Genomic DNA, 21,787 nt, shown 5'->3' on the forward strand with positions numbered 1-21,787 from the left:
GGAGCCCACCAGGTTGAGGTTGTGGTGGCCGGGAGTGGCCACTGCACTCCAGTCTGGGCGACAGAGTGAGACTTCAACTCAAAAAAAAAAAAAAAAAAAAAAAAAAGCAATAAAAATTTATCAAAAGGAACCAAATAGAAATTCTACAGTTGAAATGTACAATGAAATAAAAATTTTGCTATAGGGTCCAACAGCAGATCAGAATCAGCAAAACTGAAAATAGGTCAATTGAGATTATCCAGTCTGAAGCAAAGAAAAGAAAAAAAAAAGAAGGCAATGAATAAACCTGTGGGACACCCTAAAGCATACCAGTATATTCATAATCAGCGTCACAGAAGAGAGATAGGAATAGAAAGAATATTTGAAGAAATAATGGCTAAAAACTTCCCAAATGTCATGAAAAACAACAATCTGCATGTCCACAGAGCTTAGTACATTCTAACTGGGATAAACTCAAAGATATTCATACTTAGACATATCATAGTTAAGCTATTGAAAGATAAAGACAGAGTTTTGAAAGCAGTAAGAGAGAAGTGACTCATCAAGTCCAAGGAACCTTTCATAACACTAATGGTTGATTTATCATTAGAAACCAGTGAGGCTAAGAGGCAGTTGGAGTGCATATTTAAAGTACTGAAAGGAAAAGACTGTCAACCAATAATTCTATATACAACAAAACTATCCTTCAAAAATGAAGGACTAGAACCATGGTTCATGCCTGTAATCCCAGCACTTTGGGAGGCTGAGGCGAGAGCATCACTTGAGGCCAGGAGTTTGAGACCAGCCTGACCAACACAGGGAGACCTTGTCTCTACAGAAAATAAATAAATAAAAAGTAAGCAGACATTGGCAAGGTTCATTTAAAAATAAATAAATAAAGGACCTAGTTCCATCATTACACCATGAGGAACTCCACTGACCTGCTCCTAAGTACAAATTATTGAAAACAACAAAATAGCTGAACAGGATGTCTCATGCTCATAATCCCAGCACTCTGGGAGGTCAAGGCAGGAAGATCCCTTGAGGCCAGGAGTTCAACCAGTGAGCTATGATCACGCTGCTATACTACAGCCTGGGCAAAATAGCAAGACCCTGTCTCTACAAAAAATGTTAAAAATTAGCTGGGCATAGCGGTTCACCCCTGTAGGACTAGATACTTGAGAGGCTGAGGTGGGAGGATGGCTTGAGTTCAGGAGTTCAAGGTTGTAGTGAGCTATGACTGAACCACTGTACTCTAGCCTGGGCAACCGAGTGAGACCCTGTCTCTAAAACTAAACAGCAACAATAAAGAAAAACCAAAACCAAAAACCCCAAAAGACTCTGAGAATGGTCCCAAAGCAAATGAAGAAACATCTCTTCAAGAAAATCTATAAAAATTTGCTGCAATGGACTGAATGTGTGTGTTTCTACAAAATTCACATATTCAAACCTTAATTCCAACATGATGGTATTTAGAAGTAAGGCCTATGGGATATAGGCCATAAGGGTGGAGCCCTCATAAGTAGAATGAGTGCCCTTAGAAGAAGCCAGAAAGCTAGCAAGCTTCTCTTTCCGCCATATGAGAAATATAAAGGGAAGTTGGCTGTCTGCAAACTGAAGAGGGCTCTTACCAGAACCGAACCATGCTATCATTCTGATCCCACTTTCAGCCTCCAGAACTATGGAAAATAAATGTTTATTGTTTAAGACAGTCTGTGAGAATTTGTGAGAGCAAACTGAACTGACAGAGACATTTGGAAAGACAAGTGAGACCTAGTTTTTATTTTTATTTTTATTTTATTTTATTTTATTTTTTGAGTTGGAGTCTCACTCTGTCACCCAGACTGGAGTGCAGTGGCCGCTCCCGGCCACCGCAGCCTCGACCTGCTGGGCTCCGGCGATCCTTCCGCCTCAGCCTTCTGAGTAGCCGGAATTACAGGCATGCGCTACCACGCCTGGCTGATTTGTTGATGTATTGTAGAGATGATGTCTCACCAAGTTGCCCAGTCGGGTCTCGAACCCACAGGCTCAGGCAATCCACTCACCTCAGCCTCCCAAAGGCGCGGGATTACAGGCTGAGCCACTGAGCCCAGCGAGACCTAGTTTTTAAATCAAGATTGCTGCCTCCCTTCCTTTCCCAGTTGTGAGGCAGAGGCTCCACTCCACCCTGCAACAGCCAAGAACACGAGGCTCTTTTTGCCTTGGGCACTCAGCTGGAAGGCTTTCTTCCTAGGAGGAGCAGGAATTTAATGTTTCTCACCCTGCCCCTGGTTTTCCATTGTTGAGGCTAAGTCCCAGGTGAGTGTGGTCCAGGGGAAATGTTCCTTTTTTTTTTTTTTTTTTTTTTGCCTAACCTACACTCATGGAAAGGAAGCTCTACCTTGGGTATGGCACACTGAGAACACTGGAGGAAAAACAATAATAGTGAAATGCAAATCAAAACCATGATGAGACTAATTCTTCACACCCCATAGGATGGTTATAATAAAAACAAAAACAAAGAGAAAAAGAATGTGTCGGTGAGGAGATATGTGGAAAAACTGGAACCTCATATATTACTGGTGGAAATTAAAGTGGTGTGGCTGCTTTGGAAGACAGTCTGGCAGATCCTCAAAAGGTTTATGCAGAGGTATCATGTAACCCAGCAACCCATTCCTAGAAATACACCTAAGATAATGGAACACTCCCATTTATATAAAACATCCAGAAGATGCTTTTCTGTAGCAAAAAGAGTTGAGTAATCATTGCCAGGAGCTGGAGGGGAGGGAGCAGCAGGCATTGAATGTTAATGATTATGGGGTTTCTTTTGGGGGTGATAAATATATTCTGGAATTAACAGTTGGTAACTGTGGTACACTGTTTATGAATATAAAATGTCCACCAAATCACAAACTTTCAAAGCGTAGAATTTAATAGTATGTGAATTATATCTTAAAAAAAGAGAAATAGTTACTTTTCACTTGGTTGTTATGGCTTAGGAGGTTGAAAATCACTTGGTCAGCCTTATGTAGTGTCAACCAAAGACATATCTTACCTCAGTTCCTGTTTCTCTCCAATCCCAAGCCCGACTGCCCCCTGGCCATACTTTGCAGTCCTTATAGTTTGTAGTAGAGCCTTGTACTTTCATTTGCCCCCATGAAAGGGAAATAATTTCAGGGGAAGACATAAAGAACTGAACTGCAACCTGAAATTAAAAGAAAAATATTCTACATAAGTTATAAAGTGAGGTTGAAGCAACTTCAAAATACAGGGATATGCATACAGGGATAAGCCCCCATTCTCCATGATTTAAGAAGCATCTTTCTCATTTATGTGGTTGTCACTTCTTCTCTAGAGGTCAAAAAAGTAATGACTGTTCTTGGAATCCCGAATCATCCAATCATGGAAACCAGATACTGTGATTACTTCTAATACTCCAGAGGGAATCCTCCAATTTTTTTTTTGAGAGAAAAAATTTAAAGGTGGAGATTTACTTTAGCATGATGAAGTCAGTGGGACATATTCCCTCCCCTAAAAGAAATGACAAAGCTAGAAAAAACTGTTAAAAACAACCATTCATCACTCTAGAAATAAAAGTAAAGGCATATCATAAACTTAGAAGTGCTGATTCACGAAAATCGCTGAATTTCAGGTAAGAACAGCAAGAGTTTATTTTGTCCTTGTCAGTTTTGTTGACACCGAAGTTCAACTAGGTTGGGGCAGGACATGAAAATGTCCGTGCTGTCACTCCCAGAGGAGGTTCGCTTGACATGGTGCACTATCAGTTTAAATGGTGATCTCAATGGCAAGCAAACACGGATGGCAGGTGGCTCTGCTTGCCTCATGTTGCCTTTCATTTGGGGCAACTACGGATTGGCAGACCGGGCAGGGATTTCACAGGAATTTCCCTGAAGTATGTAGCCAGAGGAGGCTTTATAAACTCTTCACATATCCTGACTGCAAAGGGCATATGCCAGATGTACTTAAAGAAATTTCCTGAACGGTTTCAGAGTATACTTCTGCTTGAATTCTGTTTGTCAGAATATAGTCATATGGTCACATTCATTTGCAGAGAATGCTAGAATATGTATTGTTTATTCCAGGAGGCAATGTGTCCAGCTAAAGATTAGGGATTTCAAGAGAGGAATATATATTGGAGAAATATGAGTTTCTGAGATAATTATACTCATAATTCAGATTTTTTAAAGAAAAATTTGGATACCCTTTAGTCTGGTTTAGTTCATGAAAGTCTTTTTTTCTTTTTCTTTTAACCTCTGTACCCTACTCTCAGTATTAAGGACTCTGGGTAATTATCAGTATTGCATTTCAACTCCTTCTTCCTATGTATTTGGTAGCACCTCCCTTTATTACATTTCATTATCATGGCCACGTTAACTTCTCCAGGTGTTTAGTGTTTATCAGCTTGCCACCTGTTCTTCTTTTACAAATCTGTGTCTTTTATTTCACAATCTGTGAACAGTGTATAATAATAACGGTCATAACAACAATAGTAATAATAATATCTGCAAATTTCAGAATAAATATTGAAGGCACATATAATTTCCGCTTTCAGGTAAGGAAAGTAGTACTCTAAGTTTAAGTAACTTCAACAAAGTTATAATGTCTGAGTGGTAAAGGTGAGATTTGAACCTAAATCCATCAGACTTCAAAAGTCATTATACCACATATCTTGCTATTAGAAAGATTCTTCTGCAAGTACATAAGCAGTATTTTCCAAGGCATAGATTTACCTCTAAAATCCATTTCCTCCATGAAATTCATCAAAAAAGAAGTAATGGTTTTCTCATGCCTTTCTCAGTTTGATGATAAAATCATAATTAAGAAATTCTCTGATCTTCATTATTTGTTTCCTTCTGTAGGAACTTTGCATCCTCTAATTTCTTCAAAACACCTGACATGTTTAGTTCACTGTTGGGAATGAAATCTTGTTTCCTTAAACATCATTAAGGGAATTTGTCCTTTATTAGTATTTGCTGATACATAATTTGTATTCTACAAATTGAGTTAATATGATATTCTTGGTTTATTTATATAATACATGTGAATCTGTATAACTGTGTCCAAGATTATAATCTCTTAAAGGACCATATAAAGACAGATACCTAAAAAACACTTTTTCTGTTGTTGACAATTTTACTTAATATATGCTGGTAACTAGTTATAAAAGGTTTTAAAAGTAGTTTTCTTTAGAGTTAGAATTTGCTTTCAGTTGCCTTTTCAATTCTATGCAAGAAACATTTTTGAGTGTCTAACGTGTAATTCATTGTGATAAAAGCTGATAGAAGAAATAATTAGGAAGGTAGGGTTACTCAAAAATAGGTAGAATCATTCCATGACTTCAAGAAAAAAGATCAAAATCTAGAGGGAATGATAGATATATATCAATATACCATTAACTGTAATACAAATCAGATCGTAATAAGTCCAGGATGAGTAGAGAATTTTAATGTAAGGTATTAACAAACATTGTAATAAATACAAACAAAGCACAATGTCGCTACTATATACCGTGGGTTACAGTAAAGGATATAGCTGGACGGTAAACTGAGTTATGATGGATATCATATATATGTTTAAGACATACATTAGTTTGACTTAGATGTTAGAGAAAATGCAGTCACAAAATGTGAACAGAAGTGACATAATGTTATACATGATTTTAAAAGGTACATAAGGTAGTATAAAAGGGAGCTGCTTCTTTCATATTGTGTGGAAGAAATTATGTTCCACTGGTACACATGAGTTAAGTGAGTAAAAACATGAAGGTAAGGGTAGAGCAGGATGTATCAAGAATGGTTCTTGGAAAACCAGGATCAGAATCATATCATGTGCTTGTAGATATTTCAGTTCCAACAGAGATCCACTAAGAATTTCAGGAAGTAGCCAAAAAATCTTTTTTTCATCAGTAGATGGACATTTGGGTCGTGTATAATTTTGGCTATTAGGAACAATGATGTTATGAACATTTGTATACAAGGTTTTGCATGAACATATATGTTCATTGTTCTTGTGTATATCTAGGAAGGGATCTGCTAGTTCAAATGACAAGTATATGTTTATCATTTTAAGTAACTATCAGACTTTTTCATAGTAGAGGCACCACTTTACAATTCTACTAGCAGTGTATAAAGGTTCTCATTTCTCCACATCCTTGTTAACACTTGTAATTTTCCACTAAAAAATATTGTAGCCATCATAGTGGGTATGAAGTGATACTTAGTTGTAGTTTTGGTTATTTATCTTCTTGATGATTAATGATGCAGCATTTCTTTTCATTTGCTTGTTGCTTTCTTGTATATTTTCTTTCAAGAAAGGTCTATCAAATCTTTTATCTATATTTTAATTGGATTGTCTTTTTTTTATTATTGACATGTGTTAATATGTTCTAGATGAGACCCTTATTAGATATATTATATTCAAAATTTTTTCTAATCTGTAATTGTTTGGCTTTCTTGATACATCTTTTTTATTTTTATTTTTTAAGAGATAGGGTCTCACTCTATTGCCCAGGCTAGAGTGCAGGGCTTGATCATAGTTCACTGTAACCTGGAACTCTTGGGATCAAGCCATCCTTCTGCTTCACCCTCCTGAGTTGCTAGCCACCACACCAGGCTAATTTTTAAATCGTTTGTAGAGATATGGTCTTGCTATGTTGCCCAGGTTTTTCTCAAATTCCTGGACTCAAGTGATCCCCCTGCCATGGTCTCCCAAAGTGTATGAGCTCAATGCACTTGGGGAAATTTACAGGCATGAGCCACTGTACCTGGCCTTGACACATCTTTTAAAGCACACATTTTTAATTTTGATAAAGTCCATTAGTTTATTTTTCCTTTTGTTGCTTATGGATTTAGTGTCATATAAGAACCTACTGCCATATCCAATAGATTTACCCATTTTCTTATTAGTTTTATAATTTTAGGATTTTCATTTAGATGTCTGAAACATTTTGAGTTACTGTTTTATACGGAATGAATTAGGGATTCAACTTCATTCTTTTGTATGTGGATCTACAGTTTGCCCAGTATCACCTGTTAAAAAAACTATTCTTTCCCCATTGGATAGTCTTGGTATCCTTGTTGAAAATCTAGATGTAAAAGTTTGTATCTCAACTCTCCATTCTATCTCAGTGATCTATATGGCTATTCATTAGTTAGCTTGGACAGCTATATTTTTAAAAAGTACCATAGATGGATTATCTTAAATAACAGAAATTTATTTCTCACAATTCTGGGCTGGCAAATTCAAGATCAAGGTGCTGGCCAGATCTGGTGTCTGGTGAGGGTTCTCTCCTCGGGTTGCACATGGGTGCCTTTTCTCCGTGTCCTCACGTGGCCTTTCCTTGGTATGTGTATGTCAATTCCTCTTCTCATAAAGTCACCAATTCTATCACGTTAGGCTTCACCTTCATGACCTCATTTAACTTTACCTCCCAAAGACACTATCACCAAATAGTCACATGGGGGACTGAGGCTTCAACATATGAGTTTGGGGGAGACAGTCCATGGCTGTCCTACGCCAGTACTACACAGTCTTGATTAATGCAGCTTTGTATTTACTTTTAAAATCAGGAAGTATGAGTCCTTCTACTCTGCTCATCATTTTAAAATTTGTTTTAAGCCGGGCTGGGTGGCTCAGCCTGTAATCCTGCAACTTGGGAGGCTGAAGTGAGTGGACTGCCTGAGCCCGAGGGTTCGAGACCCACCTGGGCAACTTGGTGAGACCTCATCTCTACAATAAATAAAAAATTAGCTGGGCGTGGTAGCGCATGCCTGTAATTCCGGCCACTTGAAAGGCTGAGGCGGAAGGATCACCAGAGCCCAGCAGGTCGAGGCTGGGAGCCGCCACTGCACTCCAGTCTGGGCGACAGAGTGAGACTCCAACTCAAAAAAAAAAAAAAAATTTGTTTTAAATATTTTAGGTGCCTTGTATTTCCATATTAATGTTAGGATCAGCTTGTCAATTTCTGCAAAGAAGTCCGGTGGAATTTTGATGGGGGTTGCATTGACTCTGTAGTTCAACTTAAAGAAAATTGCTATCTTATCAATATTAAGTCTTCTAATCCATGAGTATGGTTTCCCTTCTTACGTAGGCCTTCTTTAGTTTCCTTTTAACAATATTTTCAGAATCTGGTATTTCTTTTAAAAATTGTCCCTAAATATATTTATTTATTTATTTAAGAGTTATGGGGTACATGTGAAGACTTGTTCCATAGGTAAACTGTGAAATATTTTGTTTTTGAAGCTACTGTAAATGGAATTATTTTCTTAATTCCATTTTTAGATTGTTCATTGCTAATGTATATGATAACACTTGATTTGGGGGTATTTATTCTACAAATGTGCTGAATTCGTTTATTAGTTCTGACAGTTCTTTTGTGGATTTCTTTTTTTCTTTGAGTTGGTGTCTCACTCTGTCGCCCAGACTGGAGTGCAGTGGCCACTTCCGGCCACCGCAGCCTGGACCTGCTGGGCTCCGGCGATCCTGCCGCCTCAGCCTTCGAGTAGCCGGAATTACAGGCATGCGCTACCAAGCCCGGCTGATTTTTTTATTTATCGTAGACATGAGGTCTTGCCAAGTTGGCCAGGCGGGTCTCGAACCCACGGGCTCAGGCAATCCACTCACCTCAGCCTCCCAAAGGCGCGGGATGATTACAGGCTGAGGCACCGAGCCCGGCTATGCGGATTTCTTATATACAAGATCGTGTAACTTAGTATAGGGCTTGTTTTACTTCTTCCATGCCAGTCAGGATGCCTTTTATTTATTTTTGCTTGCTTTATGCCTCACTTCCTTGGCTAGGCCTCCTGTACAATGCTAAATAGAAGAGGATAAAGCAGTCGTTCTCATCTTGTTCCTGATCTAGGAGGAAAACATCACTTTCTCCATTACATATGATATTAGATATGGGCTTTTCATAGATGCTCTTAATCAGGTGTAAAACGTTTCCTTCTATTCCTAGTCTGTTGAATATTTTATCATGAAAGTATACCTTTCTAGTCTATACCAGTGAATATCAGTCTTTACTGTATAGGGTACCAAACTCCCTAACATGATCCCTGTTCTCAATTTTCTAATAGCAAAGTTTAAAAATGTAGACACATAGCAATGAAATATATATTATAATATAGGTATTATCCCCATCATTTTTCTTTTCAGTAAAAATCTTTATTCCATCAGATAAATTGATCTCAGCAATCCTTTTTTTGTTTGTTTGTTTTGTTTTGTTTTTGAGTTGGGTTCTCATTATGTCTCCCGGCTGGAGTACAGCTGCATGATCACTGTTCACTGCAGCCTTAGCCTCCTGGGCTGAAGTGATCCTTCTTCTACCTCAGCATCCCAAGTAGCTGGGACTATAGAGCTGTACCATCAAACCCAGCTAATTTTTAGATTTTTTGTAGAGACAAAGTCTCGTTATGTTGCCTAGGCTGGTCTCGAACTACCAGGCACAGAATTCAGTAATCAAGAGAAAAAAAACAAAACAAAACCAAAAAACAACCAGAAAGCAGTTAGTCTACATCTTGTTTATATTAGAATTTCCTTTTATTTTCATACATTTTCTTATTAAACTATCTTAAAGAGCAGCGATTCCTATTTCTGTTGACACAACAGCTTTTTCATTAAGTGTATTATATAGCCACACACCTCCAGATGTTTGACACACATCTCCAGATGTTTTAACACTTTAAAAGTGAGTTTTAAACAAACCTAATTTGCTCATCATTGATTAGGAATTCCCCTACTGGCACAACTGAGTTCAATTCACCTCATTATACATTTATCAAGCATATAATATCTGTAAAAATTTGTGTAGCAAATGCAAAGATAACTTATGAGGAAGACAAAAAATGTGTATAAATCTTTCTGATAAAAGACAGATTGGTACCAATGCTATTTGGGACTATGTAGGGATAAACCATTATATTTTAAAATGGAAGCATAATTACATTTAGTTGAATATATAGGTATTGTTTACAGTTCAATAAGTTTTGACAAATAAACTTGTCAGTCAAAATATAGAAACTATCCACAAAATTCCCCTTCTAGTCAATCCCCTTCTAAGCTCAAAGGAAACCACTATTTTGATTTCTATTTCCATAGATTAGTTTGACCTTCACATTCCTGGAACTGTACAGTATCTCTTTTGTGTCTGCTTTCTTTCATGTTTTTGAGATTCAATTAGGTTGTAGTGTATTAATAGTATGTATGAATATGAGTAGTAGTCTATTATGGGAGTACGTCACAATTTATTCATTCTTCCGTTGATGACTTTGTTTTTGAAGCAGGGTCTCACTTTGCCATCCAGGCTGGAGTCCAGTGGTATGATTATGGCTCATTGCAGTCTTGACCTCCTAGGCTAATGTGATCTTTTTGTCTCAGCCTCCCGAATAGCTAGGACTACAGGTGCATGTCACCATGCCTGGCTAATTTTTAAAATTTTTTTTGTAGAGGTGTTGCTATGTTGCCTAGGCTGGTTTTGAACTTCTGGGCTCGAGAAATTCTCCAGCCTTGGTCTCCCAAAGTGCTGGGATTACAGGCATGAACCAGTGTGTCAGCCCCATTGATGAATATTTTGTTCATTTTGAGTTTTTGGTTTTCTGAATAAAAGTCATTAATTCTAACTGAGCAAATTAAGTTTTTTCCCCCTAAAAGGATGTGAATTTTCAAATAACTTCAGAAATATTTTTTAATAAACAAAGTTGAACTGATTGTAATTTTTTTTTTTTTTTTGAATTGGAGTCTCACTATGTTACCCAGGTTGGAGTGCAGTGACACAATCACAGTCACCCCAGTCTTGAACTGGTGGTTTCAAGCGATCCTTCTGCCTTGGTCTTCCATATAGCTGGGACTACAGGCCTGTGCCACCATGCCTGGCTAATTTTTTTGGTTTTTTGGTAGAGACGAGGTGTCGCCGTGTTGCCCAGGCTGGTCTTCAACTTCTGAGCTCAGGCAATCCTCTTGCCTTTGCCTCCCAAAATAATGCGATTGCAGGCATGCCCAGGCCTTGATTGTAATTTAATGCTTGTTTACAGGCCTCATTGCGGCAGTAGCAATAAATCATTTACAGGTTTAAAAAAAGCTCCTCCTTTTTGTGACTTTACATTCCAGTCTGATATGCATAATTTGGTAATTTAATTACATATATTGGGATTAGGCTCTTGTAAACCACAATTTCACTTAGCCCAGGAAGGCAAGAAGAGATGATAGTATTATGGGTATGTGTTACTTATTGTCAAAACAAACTTAGTGAAGGCATGACCTAAACCTAAACCTTGCTTTGTACTAAAACTTATCTTTAGGTGGATATAACTTTCTGATGCCCAAGGACTTTGTTCCCATGCCAATCTGGATTAGAAAAAGCAGAAACTCTAACCTAATTTATCAGTCCTGCTTTGAATATCAGTGTGAGTACTGAGAAAAGAAAACTATAGTAAGAAAGCTTTTATTTCTTTTTTAGAATGCTATTTCATAACCTCACGGGAGTATGGAAAATGAGGTGCTGGAAAAGCTGAAAGCAAAGATAGAAAGGGACAGTAAGATTTACATAACTGGATTTTCCTTTTGGTTTGAAGGTTCTTTCCACATGAATTCCTTCACAAAGATATAATTTTATTTAAAAGTACTGTGTATTTGGGTTTTATTTAAGGTCAATTAAGTAACAACTCTATGAAAGTTTTTGTATCTTTCCACAAAACTGTTGTTACAAACATGTTCTGGGTCCAATTATTTCTAAAATGGGGTCTTCAGATCCTTAGGTTCTAAAGATAGATACTTGGCAGTTTTGGAGTTTTATCAAAATGTTTTAGTTTAGTTGTGTTTCATTTCAGTGATTGCTTACAAGTAATCTTTTACCACTCCTTAAATTAAAACCCCTTTTGCAGCGATAATTCATAACCACATTTTCCTAAAGTAGGACTTTAGTTTTTTTAAACATAAACTATATCATTTAAACCATATTAAAGTATATCCTTCAGTAGCATTCAGTATATTCACATTGTTGTTTAGACTTTAATTTCTTACATTAGTATATCTTTAAACTGGAATTTTCCAGAGTATTAGCCAAATTTCAAATATTTTTTTCCCTTTAAGATGGGTTTGTATATTACTCAAGATTAAGAATCAGTATTTAAGGTAATAAATTCCTCTTACAATACAAAATTTTTCTCTTTATAAACGAATATTTTTTCTTTCTTTAGATAATGAGAATGATATACACCATCGTGGTTCGCCCTCCCGTTTCCCTTTTTCAAAACCTGAACATGCACTGTGACTCATGTAGTTATGCCCTACGATGCAGGTACGATTCCCATCGCACTTTACAGAAGTTCAAAGAAATGAAGCAACTTCCACGATGTCATGAAGCCGTCCTGCTAGGACTCAAGTCTGGCGGCATCCAAAGCTCAGGCAACAACCGCAGGGCGCGGTGCTGCCCAAGCTGCACATTCTATTTTTCATGACGGGTGGTTTTTCTCTGGGATTCTCTGCGGGAGAATGTTCACTGCCACCCCCCACGGAGTGGAACCCCGTCTTCCAACAAACGTGTTGCTGTTCCACGGTCTCCTACCACGTTCGGCCCACACTCCGACTCCGGTCCCTCGTCCACCGGCCATCTCGGCTGAGCTACGTCCCCTCACACCTTGGGCCCCCCGCAGAGCCTGGTGGCCCCACACCCTTATCGCCCAGCAGGGCCCCCACCCCTCACTTCGATGATCCCCGCAGAGTCGCATTCCTTCGAGGCCCTTGCCACCGAGCAGAGCCCTCAGACCCCGCTTTTCCAGCCAAGCTGCGACTCTGGTGCCCCAGCAGAGGGCAATGCCCCTCAGCAAACTTTCGCAGGCTTCTTACAACGGTCCCACCCCAGCCCCTAATTAAGGGGAACGCTCTACCTTTCCCGTTCTCCGCCTCTTCTCACAATGGTCTCCTTTTCTCTGCTGCTCATTCGCTCCCCTCAACCTTTCCCACCATCTCGTGGCCCAGTTTCCGTTCTAGGTCCCGCCCGAAGACTCACCCACCGCCCTCTCCTCAGAGCTGCGTCCCCAAGCGGCGCGGCGCCGTACCTCTCACCTCCGCGAGAAGCGCAGCTCTCCGCTAGGCGCTCCCTACTGCCCCGCCCGGAACCAGCCTTTCCGCTGGTCGGCGCACGAAGCTCCTCCCCTTCACGCCTATTGGTCAGTGTTCTTGACCAGTCCCGCCTCTCCCACTTCCAGCCCGCCTCCCCGCCCCGCTTCCCTTGTTTTCATTCCCCCTGTCACACGAGGCTGTGGCAAACCCAAAGTGGGAGGGGAGAAGTAGAGGGAGAGAAGGGGGCGGAAAGACGGCGGAAAGTGAAAGGCGCAGGGCGCCTCTCTGTCTCCCGTCTGACTCGGTTCTCGACTGCTCCGGGCCGCCGATGTATTGTGGGATCGCGGCGCAGTCCCTGAGGCGCACGGATCCGCGGGGGAGCCCACTTGAGAGCGCCTCCTGTCGTCCGTGAGGCTGCCCTGCCATTCCTCTGCACCCCAACTCCCCTCACCCCCCCATCGCCTCCTCCTCCATCCTCCAGTTCAAAATGGCGACGGCGGCGGCAGCGGCGGCGGCGATGGCTCCTCCGGGCTGCCCGGGTTCGTGCCCCAACTTCGCCGTAGTCTGCTCCTTCTTGGAGCGCTACGGGCCGCTGCTGGATCTGCCTGAGTTGCCGTTCCCTGAGCTGGAGCGGGTGCTGCAGGCGCCGCCGCCGGACGTCGGCCACGGAGAAGGTAAGCGAGGGGCCCGTACGCCCGGCGGGAAGCGGCCCTGGCGCGCTCCTCCTCTCCGCTCTTCACAGGCACCTTGGGCCTCCGCGCCTCTGTCCTCTTTCCCCGGAGCGCAACTCCGCCGGGCCGGTTTTCTCCGCCCAGCCCCCGGGGCCTTGGGCAGTGGGGAGGCGGGGCGGAGGCCCCCTAGGGCCACTCGGCCCCGTGGGGGGCAGAGGTGGGGGCGTCGCGGGCTAGGTGTGGGCTGGGGGCGGGGAGGGGTCATTGTGCCGGTCGGCCGCCCCTGGGTCTGCTCCTCCGCGGCGGGGGCCGGTCCCCCACCCCTTCTCCCCGTCGGCGGCGGGGGAAGGGGAGCCCAGGTTCCGGCCAGCTTTGCGCTTTTTTTCCTCCTCCCCTCTCTTACTCCTTCCCCTCCTCCCACCAATCCTCCCGACCATCTCTGGGGAAGCTGGGCCCGTCTTCTCCGGGCACCCCCCTCTGCTCCCTTCACCTGGGTGGGCGGGGGCCAGCGGACACTCAACTCTCCCTCCCTCAGTTGGGAACTCCCCCGAGAGATTCGTCCCTCTTCCCTTCCCCTTGTGGGCTGGTTTAACCCCCAGAACTCCTTCCTTCGAGTAGGCATGTCTGCTCCACCCCCATGGGAGGGGGGGTCCTTCTCTATTCTCGGTAGGGAGGCGAAATCGGTTCGGCTCCACTTTGGAGAGGAGAGGGTTAATTCCTCCTCCATAGTTTTTCTCCTCCCTTTCCCCACCTCCCCCCAAATAATAGAAAAGCATCTCCCCACTTTTCCCGTCCCTTCCCCCTTCATCTTGGCAGTAGGGCTTAGGGGAAGAAGTCGCCCTCCCATTTGCAGGGTGGGGTGGGGTGGTTAGTATGTAGGCTGGAGGAGGGGCTCTGAGGGAGGGGGAAACAGTTGAAGAAGGTGCTTGTTGCTCATGTTTCTCTCTCTGGTGCCGCTGGTCTATTATTGGTGTTCGCAAGTGGTGCTCCTTCCACATAAGGCCACCGCGCGGGTGCAGGGCGCATGCTCTGCCCGGCCCCATTGAAACTTCCTGCTGCTGCTGCTGGTTCTGTAGCTGGAGCATCTCAGCGCTGCGCCTGCTGCCTCCAGCCTTCACTCTGAGTGCTTACGCTCACCCCCATTTATTCCCGATCCCTGTCGCTCCTTTTCTGGCACATTTCTTCCCTCAGAGAAGGCTTTTTTGTTGTATTCTGAGATTGCTTTTATCTAGAAACAGCTCTTGGCCGGAGAAGAAACGTTTTTCCAAATGGATCTTTTTGTGTGTGTATTTTAGATGGTCGAGGGACTGGGTATTGTACTAGACAGATAGCTGTTTCCTTTCCAAGAAAGCAGGGTCGCTCTTCTATTTTTATATGTAAATGAAGAAGTTTCTGTTAACATAATTTATTTGCATTGCTAGGAAGGGTCCAAATATGAAGTTCTTCAAAATATTAAAGTGAATGTGTATGATGTTATGGTTACCAAAGACTTCAATTAATACGGCAGTTATAATACATGACTATATATCTTCTTACCTGTCCAACTCCCCTCTATCTTAACCAAACTGGCTTACAAAAGTCTAGTTTTTAAAATAGTACAAAATAGGAATGTGATTAGTTACGTTTTATAAAGACTTCTTGCAGAATTTCTTTAAGCTCCCCACTGTAGTAATTTCATTGTCAAATTGTATTTACATCTTTTTTTTATTTTTAAGAAGATAGTTATTGTGAAGTAGGATGCCTTATTAAGTTGCTTTTAGGATGCTTTGGTAAATGATAACGTGTCTGACAGAAAGAGTAATGTGGGAATTTGGGAAAGGATTGTTGGCAGATTGTTTTAGGAATTTATTTGGACCAAGTTAAAAGGCAAGACATAGGGTTTCTGGGATGGCATGGTGTTTTGGGTAGTGTACAAGATTGCTTACCTCTCTTTCTTTTGGGAAATTTGACCACTGCATTTAGCTTATATTAGTATCAAAAGAATACAATATTAGAGTCAGCTTAATACTTCTAGAGTTGAACAGTGGGCCACAGACTAAGTAAAAATGAGAAATAGTCTGTGCTAAGAGGAATCATTTAGTTCAGCCACTGCACTACCATTGGTGCAGTTGTTAAGGGGACTGCTAATAATAGATCCTGTCATAAGGTGATCTTAGAATAATAATTAATATTACACTGTTCAGAACACTTGGCAAATGAAAAAGTCTTTGCAAGTGGAATGTCATTGTGGTGCAGGGAAGAGATTTTCAGATTGATGGTCAACTTACTTGTGATAGCTGTTCAAATGATACTAGTTCAGCTAACAAGATTTGAGCTTTACTCTTTTAGGTAAGGAATTGTGTACTAGAGTTAAAAGACATGAAATTAGTTCCTTACAACTATTCTCTGAGGTTGATAGTATTATTCCTATTTGGCAGACATAGAAACTTAGGTTCAAGAGGTTGATTCAGTTGTCCAAGATTATATACTTTAATGGTAGAATCTGATTTCCAACCCAAATTTGTCTGAGTCCAAAGCCACAAAATTATATACCTTGCCATAGGACCATAGGTCCCAAATTGCACCAAAGCATCCCAGGGCATTATTGACAACTCACAGAAATGCTGTCTGATGGTTTAAATTTTCAAGGAAGATATAGTAATACTTGAACATCGGTTGGTTGTCGGGTGAACTACTGTAAGGCTAGTTCATGGTTTCAAGATTAGATTGTGCTACATTCCTGTAGATGACATATCTTTGTGAAGTTGGGTTTTTTTAGTGGTTGCTGTGGTGAAATGCAAGTACTGCATAAAAATCAGTGTGGAACAGGAAATAGGATAGCTGTCCACTCTGATTCTAAGGTTTGAGAAGTTGTGCAATGCTCAACAGTAATATACATCTCATAAGTAATTATGGTTATTTAAGAATGAAGTAAAAAACATGATTTTTTTTCAATTTAGATATATTATCTTTTCACATAGCTACTAACTACTCAAGTAGAGCTGTTATTATTTCTTGATGTAGGTCTACTGTGAGAAAATTACTGAGATACCAAGGGTGCCATGAACCTAGAAAGTTTGGGAACCTCTACTCTAGAAACTATCATCAAGTTTTGGGGCTAGAAAGAAAGAACTCTTGTGTCCTTTTTGCCTTTATTTTTCAGGGAGGAAAACCAAGGTACAGAGATATATATCAAGTGTATACAGCTAACTATTGATGTTATTCAAACTGTTGAAAAGTTCATCCACCTGTATGCTGAAATTATTAGCAAAAATATTTAGCTTTATAGATGATCTTAATTATAATAGAAAAGGGAGTGCCAAATGAAGGTGGTATTTTATCCTCCTTTCCCTGCATTCTACTTTAGTCCTTCCAATTCTGTATGTGCTCAGTATGGGCTTCCCCAAAGTATCATTCCTCTCCTTCAGAGGATATCCTTTTTCAAGAGGAAACATACTTTTTTACTATTTAAAGATCAGTCTGTGTTGCTGTTGGTTGAGGTGTTATATAACAATTTATTAAAGTATATATGGATAATGTGTTAGGACTCTCATAGTGTATGCTACAGTTGGCTGAATTATTTAGGTAGTATTGAAAAAATTGAATCATTAGTTTTTTATTTCATTTGTTTTGCATTTAATTTTAATGATTTGAATTTCAACTCTTGCAGTCAAAATGTCAAGGATAAAAAGATAGGCTTTTTATATTTAATTACAATTATTGATATGATTATAACTTTTTTTTTGAGTTGTAGTCTCACTCAGTCGCCCAGACTGGAGTGCAGTCAGTGGCCGTTCCCGGCCACCGCAACCTCGCCTGCTGGGCTCTGGCGATCCTTCTGCCTCAGCCTTCCGAGTAGCCGGAATTACAGGCATGCGCTACCACGCCTGGCTGATTTTTTGATTTATTGTGGAGATGAGGTCTCGCTGCCCAGGCGGGTCTCGAACCCGTGGGCTCAGGCAATCCACTCACCTCAGCCTCCCAAAGGCGTGGGATTACAGGATGAGCCACCAAGCCCAGCTTGATTATAACTTCATTTGTTCTCTCCTACTGGTGCTAATTAATATGTGTGACAATACTTTTTAAGTGCATTTGATAAGTGGAAATGTGACTACCATAACTGGGCCCATCATATGTTGATTTAAACAAAAGATCTTACCAGGTGCATGTGCTAGAGAATGCGTGAGTCTACAGTGGTTGACATTGCTATGGCATTATGTACAGTGGCATTGCTGGTGCCAGAACCTGGATTTGGTTGACAATTTTCAGTATGGATTCTTCTGCCTTTAGAGAAGTAAATATTCTTTAGGGCATTTATTAGAGGGAAAGAGAGAAATATATTTCGTCTTCATTTTTGGTATGTGTCAGAGCTGTAGAGGTTTGAAAGGAGGGTATTGCCTCCTAGGACAGGAGGTAATGGGGACAGAAGGACTTCTCTGGCTAAAATGGATAGCTAGTTAATGCAAACTGGTTTACTTTTTTACTCTATTAATTATTAAGAAGTTTGCCTTGAAATTTAGATGTGGTGTTAAATTCTTAACCAGACCTCAAGCAGTAAGAAAGGTTAGCATTTATTGGCTACTTCATTCACTTAATGTGTGTGTTGAGCATCTGCTGTGTGCTAACTACAGAAAATATTGTTGGGTTATTGAAAGAAAAACATAAGCCCTTTTAAAAAGGATTTTCTAACCTAGTAAGAAGTAACTAAATTGAGCTTGAGCTAATGTCATCATTTGAAAGACTTGTTTTTTTCTCTGGGATTTTGTCAAGTGGAACAGTAGTCTGTGCATTCTGTGATCTATCAATTATAAACTAAAATTGTCCTTATGACAATTTTCTGGTGAGATGTATGATCGCATTCAATGTAGAAAAGTGAGAATAATTCAGGTCCAAAGTACATTTTAAACTGAATCATGACTGGGCGCGGTGGCTCATGCCTATAATCCCAGCACTTTGAGAGGCCGATGTGAGAGGATTGCCTGAGCCCACGAATTCAAGACCAACCTGGGCAACTTGGTGAGACCTCATCTCTACAATAAAAACCAAAAAATTAGCTGAGCATGGTAGCGTGTGCCTGTGATTCCAGCTACTTGGAAGGCTGAGGCAGGAGAATCGCCAGAGCCTAGCAGGTCAAGGCTGTGGTGGCCATGAGCGTGCCACTGCACTGCAGCCTGGGTGACAGAGTGAGAATCCAACTAAAAAAAAAAAAAAAGAATCATGTGTTCAAGGAAAGCCTTTATGTGTGTTGCTGGATTTAAGAAAATTTGACTACCTGATGGGTATAGTCTTAATATATCATGCTTTGTTTTATTTGTTTTTACTATAGGATAGATCCCATGAAAAGTATTTTTTGTATAAGGGTGTTTTCTATTTTTTTCCATTAAAATTTTTTTTTTTTTCCGAGTTGGAGTCTCACACAGTTGCCCAGACTGTAGTGCAATGGCTGCTTCCGGCCACCACAGCTTCGACCTGCTGGGCTCCAGTGATCCTTCCGCCTCAGCCTTCCAAGTAGCTGGAACTACAGACGTGTACTACCACGCCCGGCTAATTTTTTTTTTTTTTTTAAATTTATTGTAGAGATGAGGTCTCGCCAAGTTGCCCAGACGGGTCTCGAACCCATGGACTCAGGCAATCCACTCACCTCAGCCTCCCAAGACGTGGGATTTATAGGCTGAGCCACTGAGCCTGGCCGTTAGAATTTTAATACTATCAATTAAGAGAATAATCTGAGGCTTCATTTAAAAATGATTTCTTTCAACAAACGGTAATTGATTACCTCCTGTATGCTAGGTATGCTTATGTTCTTGGCATATATTAATACACAACATTGATAAGATTTTTGCCCTTGTGGACTTTACAGTTTAGCAGTGAAGATAGACAATGGAGGAGTAAGTTTTTGAAAATATTTAATTTTATGGGCAAGTATAATTATACTTTGCAATGGTATTTTAGCAATCTTTGATTTATAATTTGTTTCACTTTATATTTATTGTATCTGTAAGTTAGATTTGCATGTAAAATTTTAAACATTTTTGTTATCTCTTGTACAAGTGGATACAACAGTGCCTTCAAACAAATTGATGCCTAAATTACAGAGAATAGCAGCCATTCTTCTCCTCTTTCCCTTCCCCTCTCCTTCCATTTTCTGTCCTCATGTCCAAAGTTGCACCATCTTTGGCCATATGAAAGGATTGCTTCTTCTGTTTTAAGCTTCCCTTCACTTGCTGTGTGCCATAACTGTCGTGCCTGATAGCTCCAGGGTGTTCTGTATGAAGTTTGTACCAATGCGTTAGGGAGAAAGGAGGCACTGAAGTTTAAAAAGTCTATTTCTTGGGTTTTCAAATCACTAAATAATTAAACCTAAATAATAGAGGAAACTTACATAGTATTAAAGTAGTGTTAGCTTCAAACATTATCAGATGATTGTGTAATTATTTCATTTAGTCCTCAGATGATTTCTCAGGTGAATACCTGCTTTACAAAGATTTCTTATAAGCAGCGCTCAGTGGCTCAGCCTGTAATCCTGCACCTTTTGGTGGCTGAGGTGAGTGGATTGCTTGAGCCCGTGGGTCCGAGGCCCACCTGGGCAGCGAGACCTCATCTCTACAATAAATCAAAAAATCAGCCGGGCGTGGTAGCGTGCGCCTGTATTTCCAGCTGCTTGGAAGGCTGAGGCAGAAGGATCGCCGGAGCTCAACAGGTCGAGGCTGCGGTGGCCGGGAGCGGCCACTGCACTCCAGTCTGGACGACAGGGTGAGACTCCAACTCAAAAAAAAAAAAAAAAAGGTTTATTTTTATCCTGAGTTTAGGGATATGTGACAACCGGTTAAATTATACCAATTTCTCCATTATCTGTGTGTATGTGTGTGTGTGTGTTTCTTTTTATGGATTACAAACAGCAAAGTGATCCCAACCTATTTTCCATTAACAATTTAGTACAGATATTAGGCTACTTTTTCCTTTCAAGTTTTGCTTAGAATTAACTTTAATACTCATTTAAAAATTAAAAAAAAAAAACTTATCAATTATATTTGGTTTCTCCCAAAACGAGTTATGTATTCTGATAGCAAATTATTCCATAATTTGCACCATTATGTTAATAAAAGGTAGACATTTCTGAGGAAGCAGGAGTGGGAGTTGAAAGTAGTGTTAACTATCCACTAGTTTAGAGGCTGGGCAAATGAACAAGAACAAATCAGGGTGGGTTTTTCATCTAAGAACATGGGCTGGTTGGGCTCGGTGGGTCATCCTATAATCCCGCGCTTTGGGAGACTGAGGTGAGTGGATTGCCTGAGCCCACGGGTTTGAGACCCACCTGGGCAGCGAGACCTCATCTCTACAATAAAATCAAAAAATCAGCCAGGCATGGTAGTGCGCACCTATAGTTCCACCTACTTGGAAGACTGAGGCAAAAAGGATTGCCGGAGCCCAGCAGGTTGAGGCTGTGGTGGCCGGGAGCAGCCACTGCACTCCAGTCTGGGAAACAGAGTGAGACTCCAGCTAAAACAAAAAAAAAAAAAATTAGCCAGGTGTGGCAGTGCGTGCCTGTAGTTCCGGCTAGTTGGAAGGCTGAGACAGAAGGATCTCAGGAGTCCGGCAGGGCGACGCCGGGGTGGGCGAGCATGCTGCTGCAGTCCAGCCTGGGCAACTGAGTGAGACTCCAGCTCAAAAACAAAACAAAAAAAAGAACATGGGCTATGAGATCACACCAAGCAGAAACTGCAGCAAACTTATTAAGAAAGACGGGTATGGAGGGGAGAACTTGACAGGTGTCTCCCAGAAGTTTTCTTGTATAGCAAAATTAAGTATATAATGTATGTTTGGCTCACATAAGTAAGAGTTTCTCACGAAAACATAGCGAGGGTTGAGTCTGTATTTATTATAGATGCTAAGCTTTTTTCTCTGCATTTGTACATGTTTATCTTAATCATTTTCTAGATGGTAGGATTATAGGTTTTTTTTTCCTTCGGTTTTATTTTTTATTTTTATTTTTTGGGTTGCAGTCTCACTTCGTCGCCCAGGCTGGAGGGCAGTGGCACGCTCCCGGCCACCGTAGCCTTGACCTGCTGGGCTCCGGCGATCCTTCTGCCTCAGCCTTCCAA

General features: G+C 41.0%; 2 protein-coding genes across 5 annotated transcripts in view; one reads left to right on the forward strand and one right to left on the reverse strand.

The window, feature by feature from the left end:
- The window catches only part of AAMDC (adipogenesis associated Mth938 domain containing), a 34,240-nt gene extending 21,139 nt beyond the window's left edge, over positions 1 to 13,101 (reverse strand). The window contains exons 1-2 of one of the 4 annotated variants that reach the window (XM_008067635.1): positions 13,039 to 13,101; positions 3,014 to 3,163 (exon numbers count right to left, since the gene is read on the reverse strand). In XM_008067635.1, the coding sequence (XP_008065826.1) occupies positions 3,014 to 3,145 (132 nt within the window). In that variant the 5' untranslated portion in view covers positions 3,146 to 3,163; positions 13,039 to 13,101. The other 3 variants (XM_021717394.1, XM_008067633.1, XM_008067634.2) reach the window with 3 other exon arrangements.
- A 103-nt stretch (positions 13,102 to 13,204) lies between these two features.
- RSF1 (remodeling and spacing factor 1) overlaps positions 13,205 to 21,787 on the forward strand; it is a gene marked incomplete at its 3' end in the record, with an annotated part of 136,526 nt that continues 127,943 nt past the window's right edge. The window contains exon 1 of the mRNA XM_021717396.1: positions 13,205 to 13,709. Coding sequence (XP_021573071.1) covers positions 13,523 to 13,709 — 187 coding nt within the window. The remainder of the gene's footprint in view (positions 13,710 to 21,787) is intronic.

Source organism: Carlito syrichta, unplaced genomic scaffold (assembly GCF_000164805.1).
Source record: "Carlito syrichta isolate Samal-C Ts95f unplaced genomic scaffold, Tarsius_syrichta-2.0.1 Scaffold309725, whole genome shotgun sequence".
Classification (NCBI taxonomy): domain Eukaryota; kingdom Metazoa; phylum Chordata; class Mammalia; order Primates; family Tarsiidae; genus Carlito; species Carlito syrichta.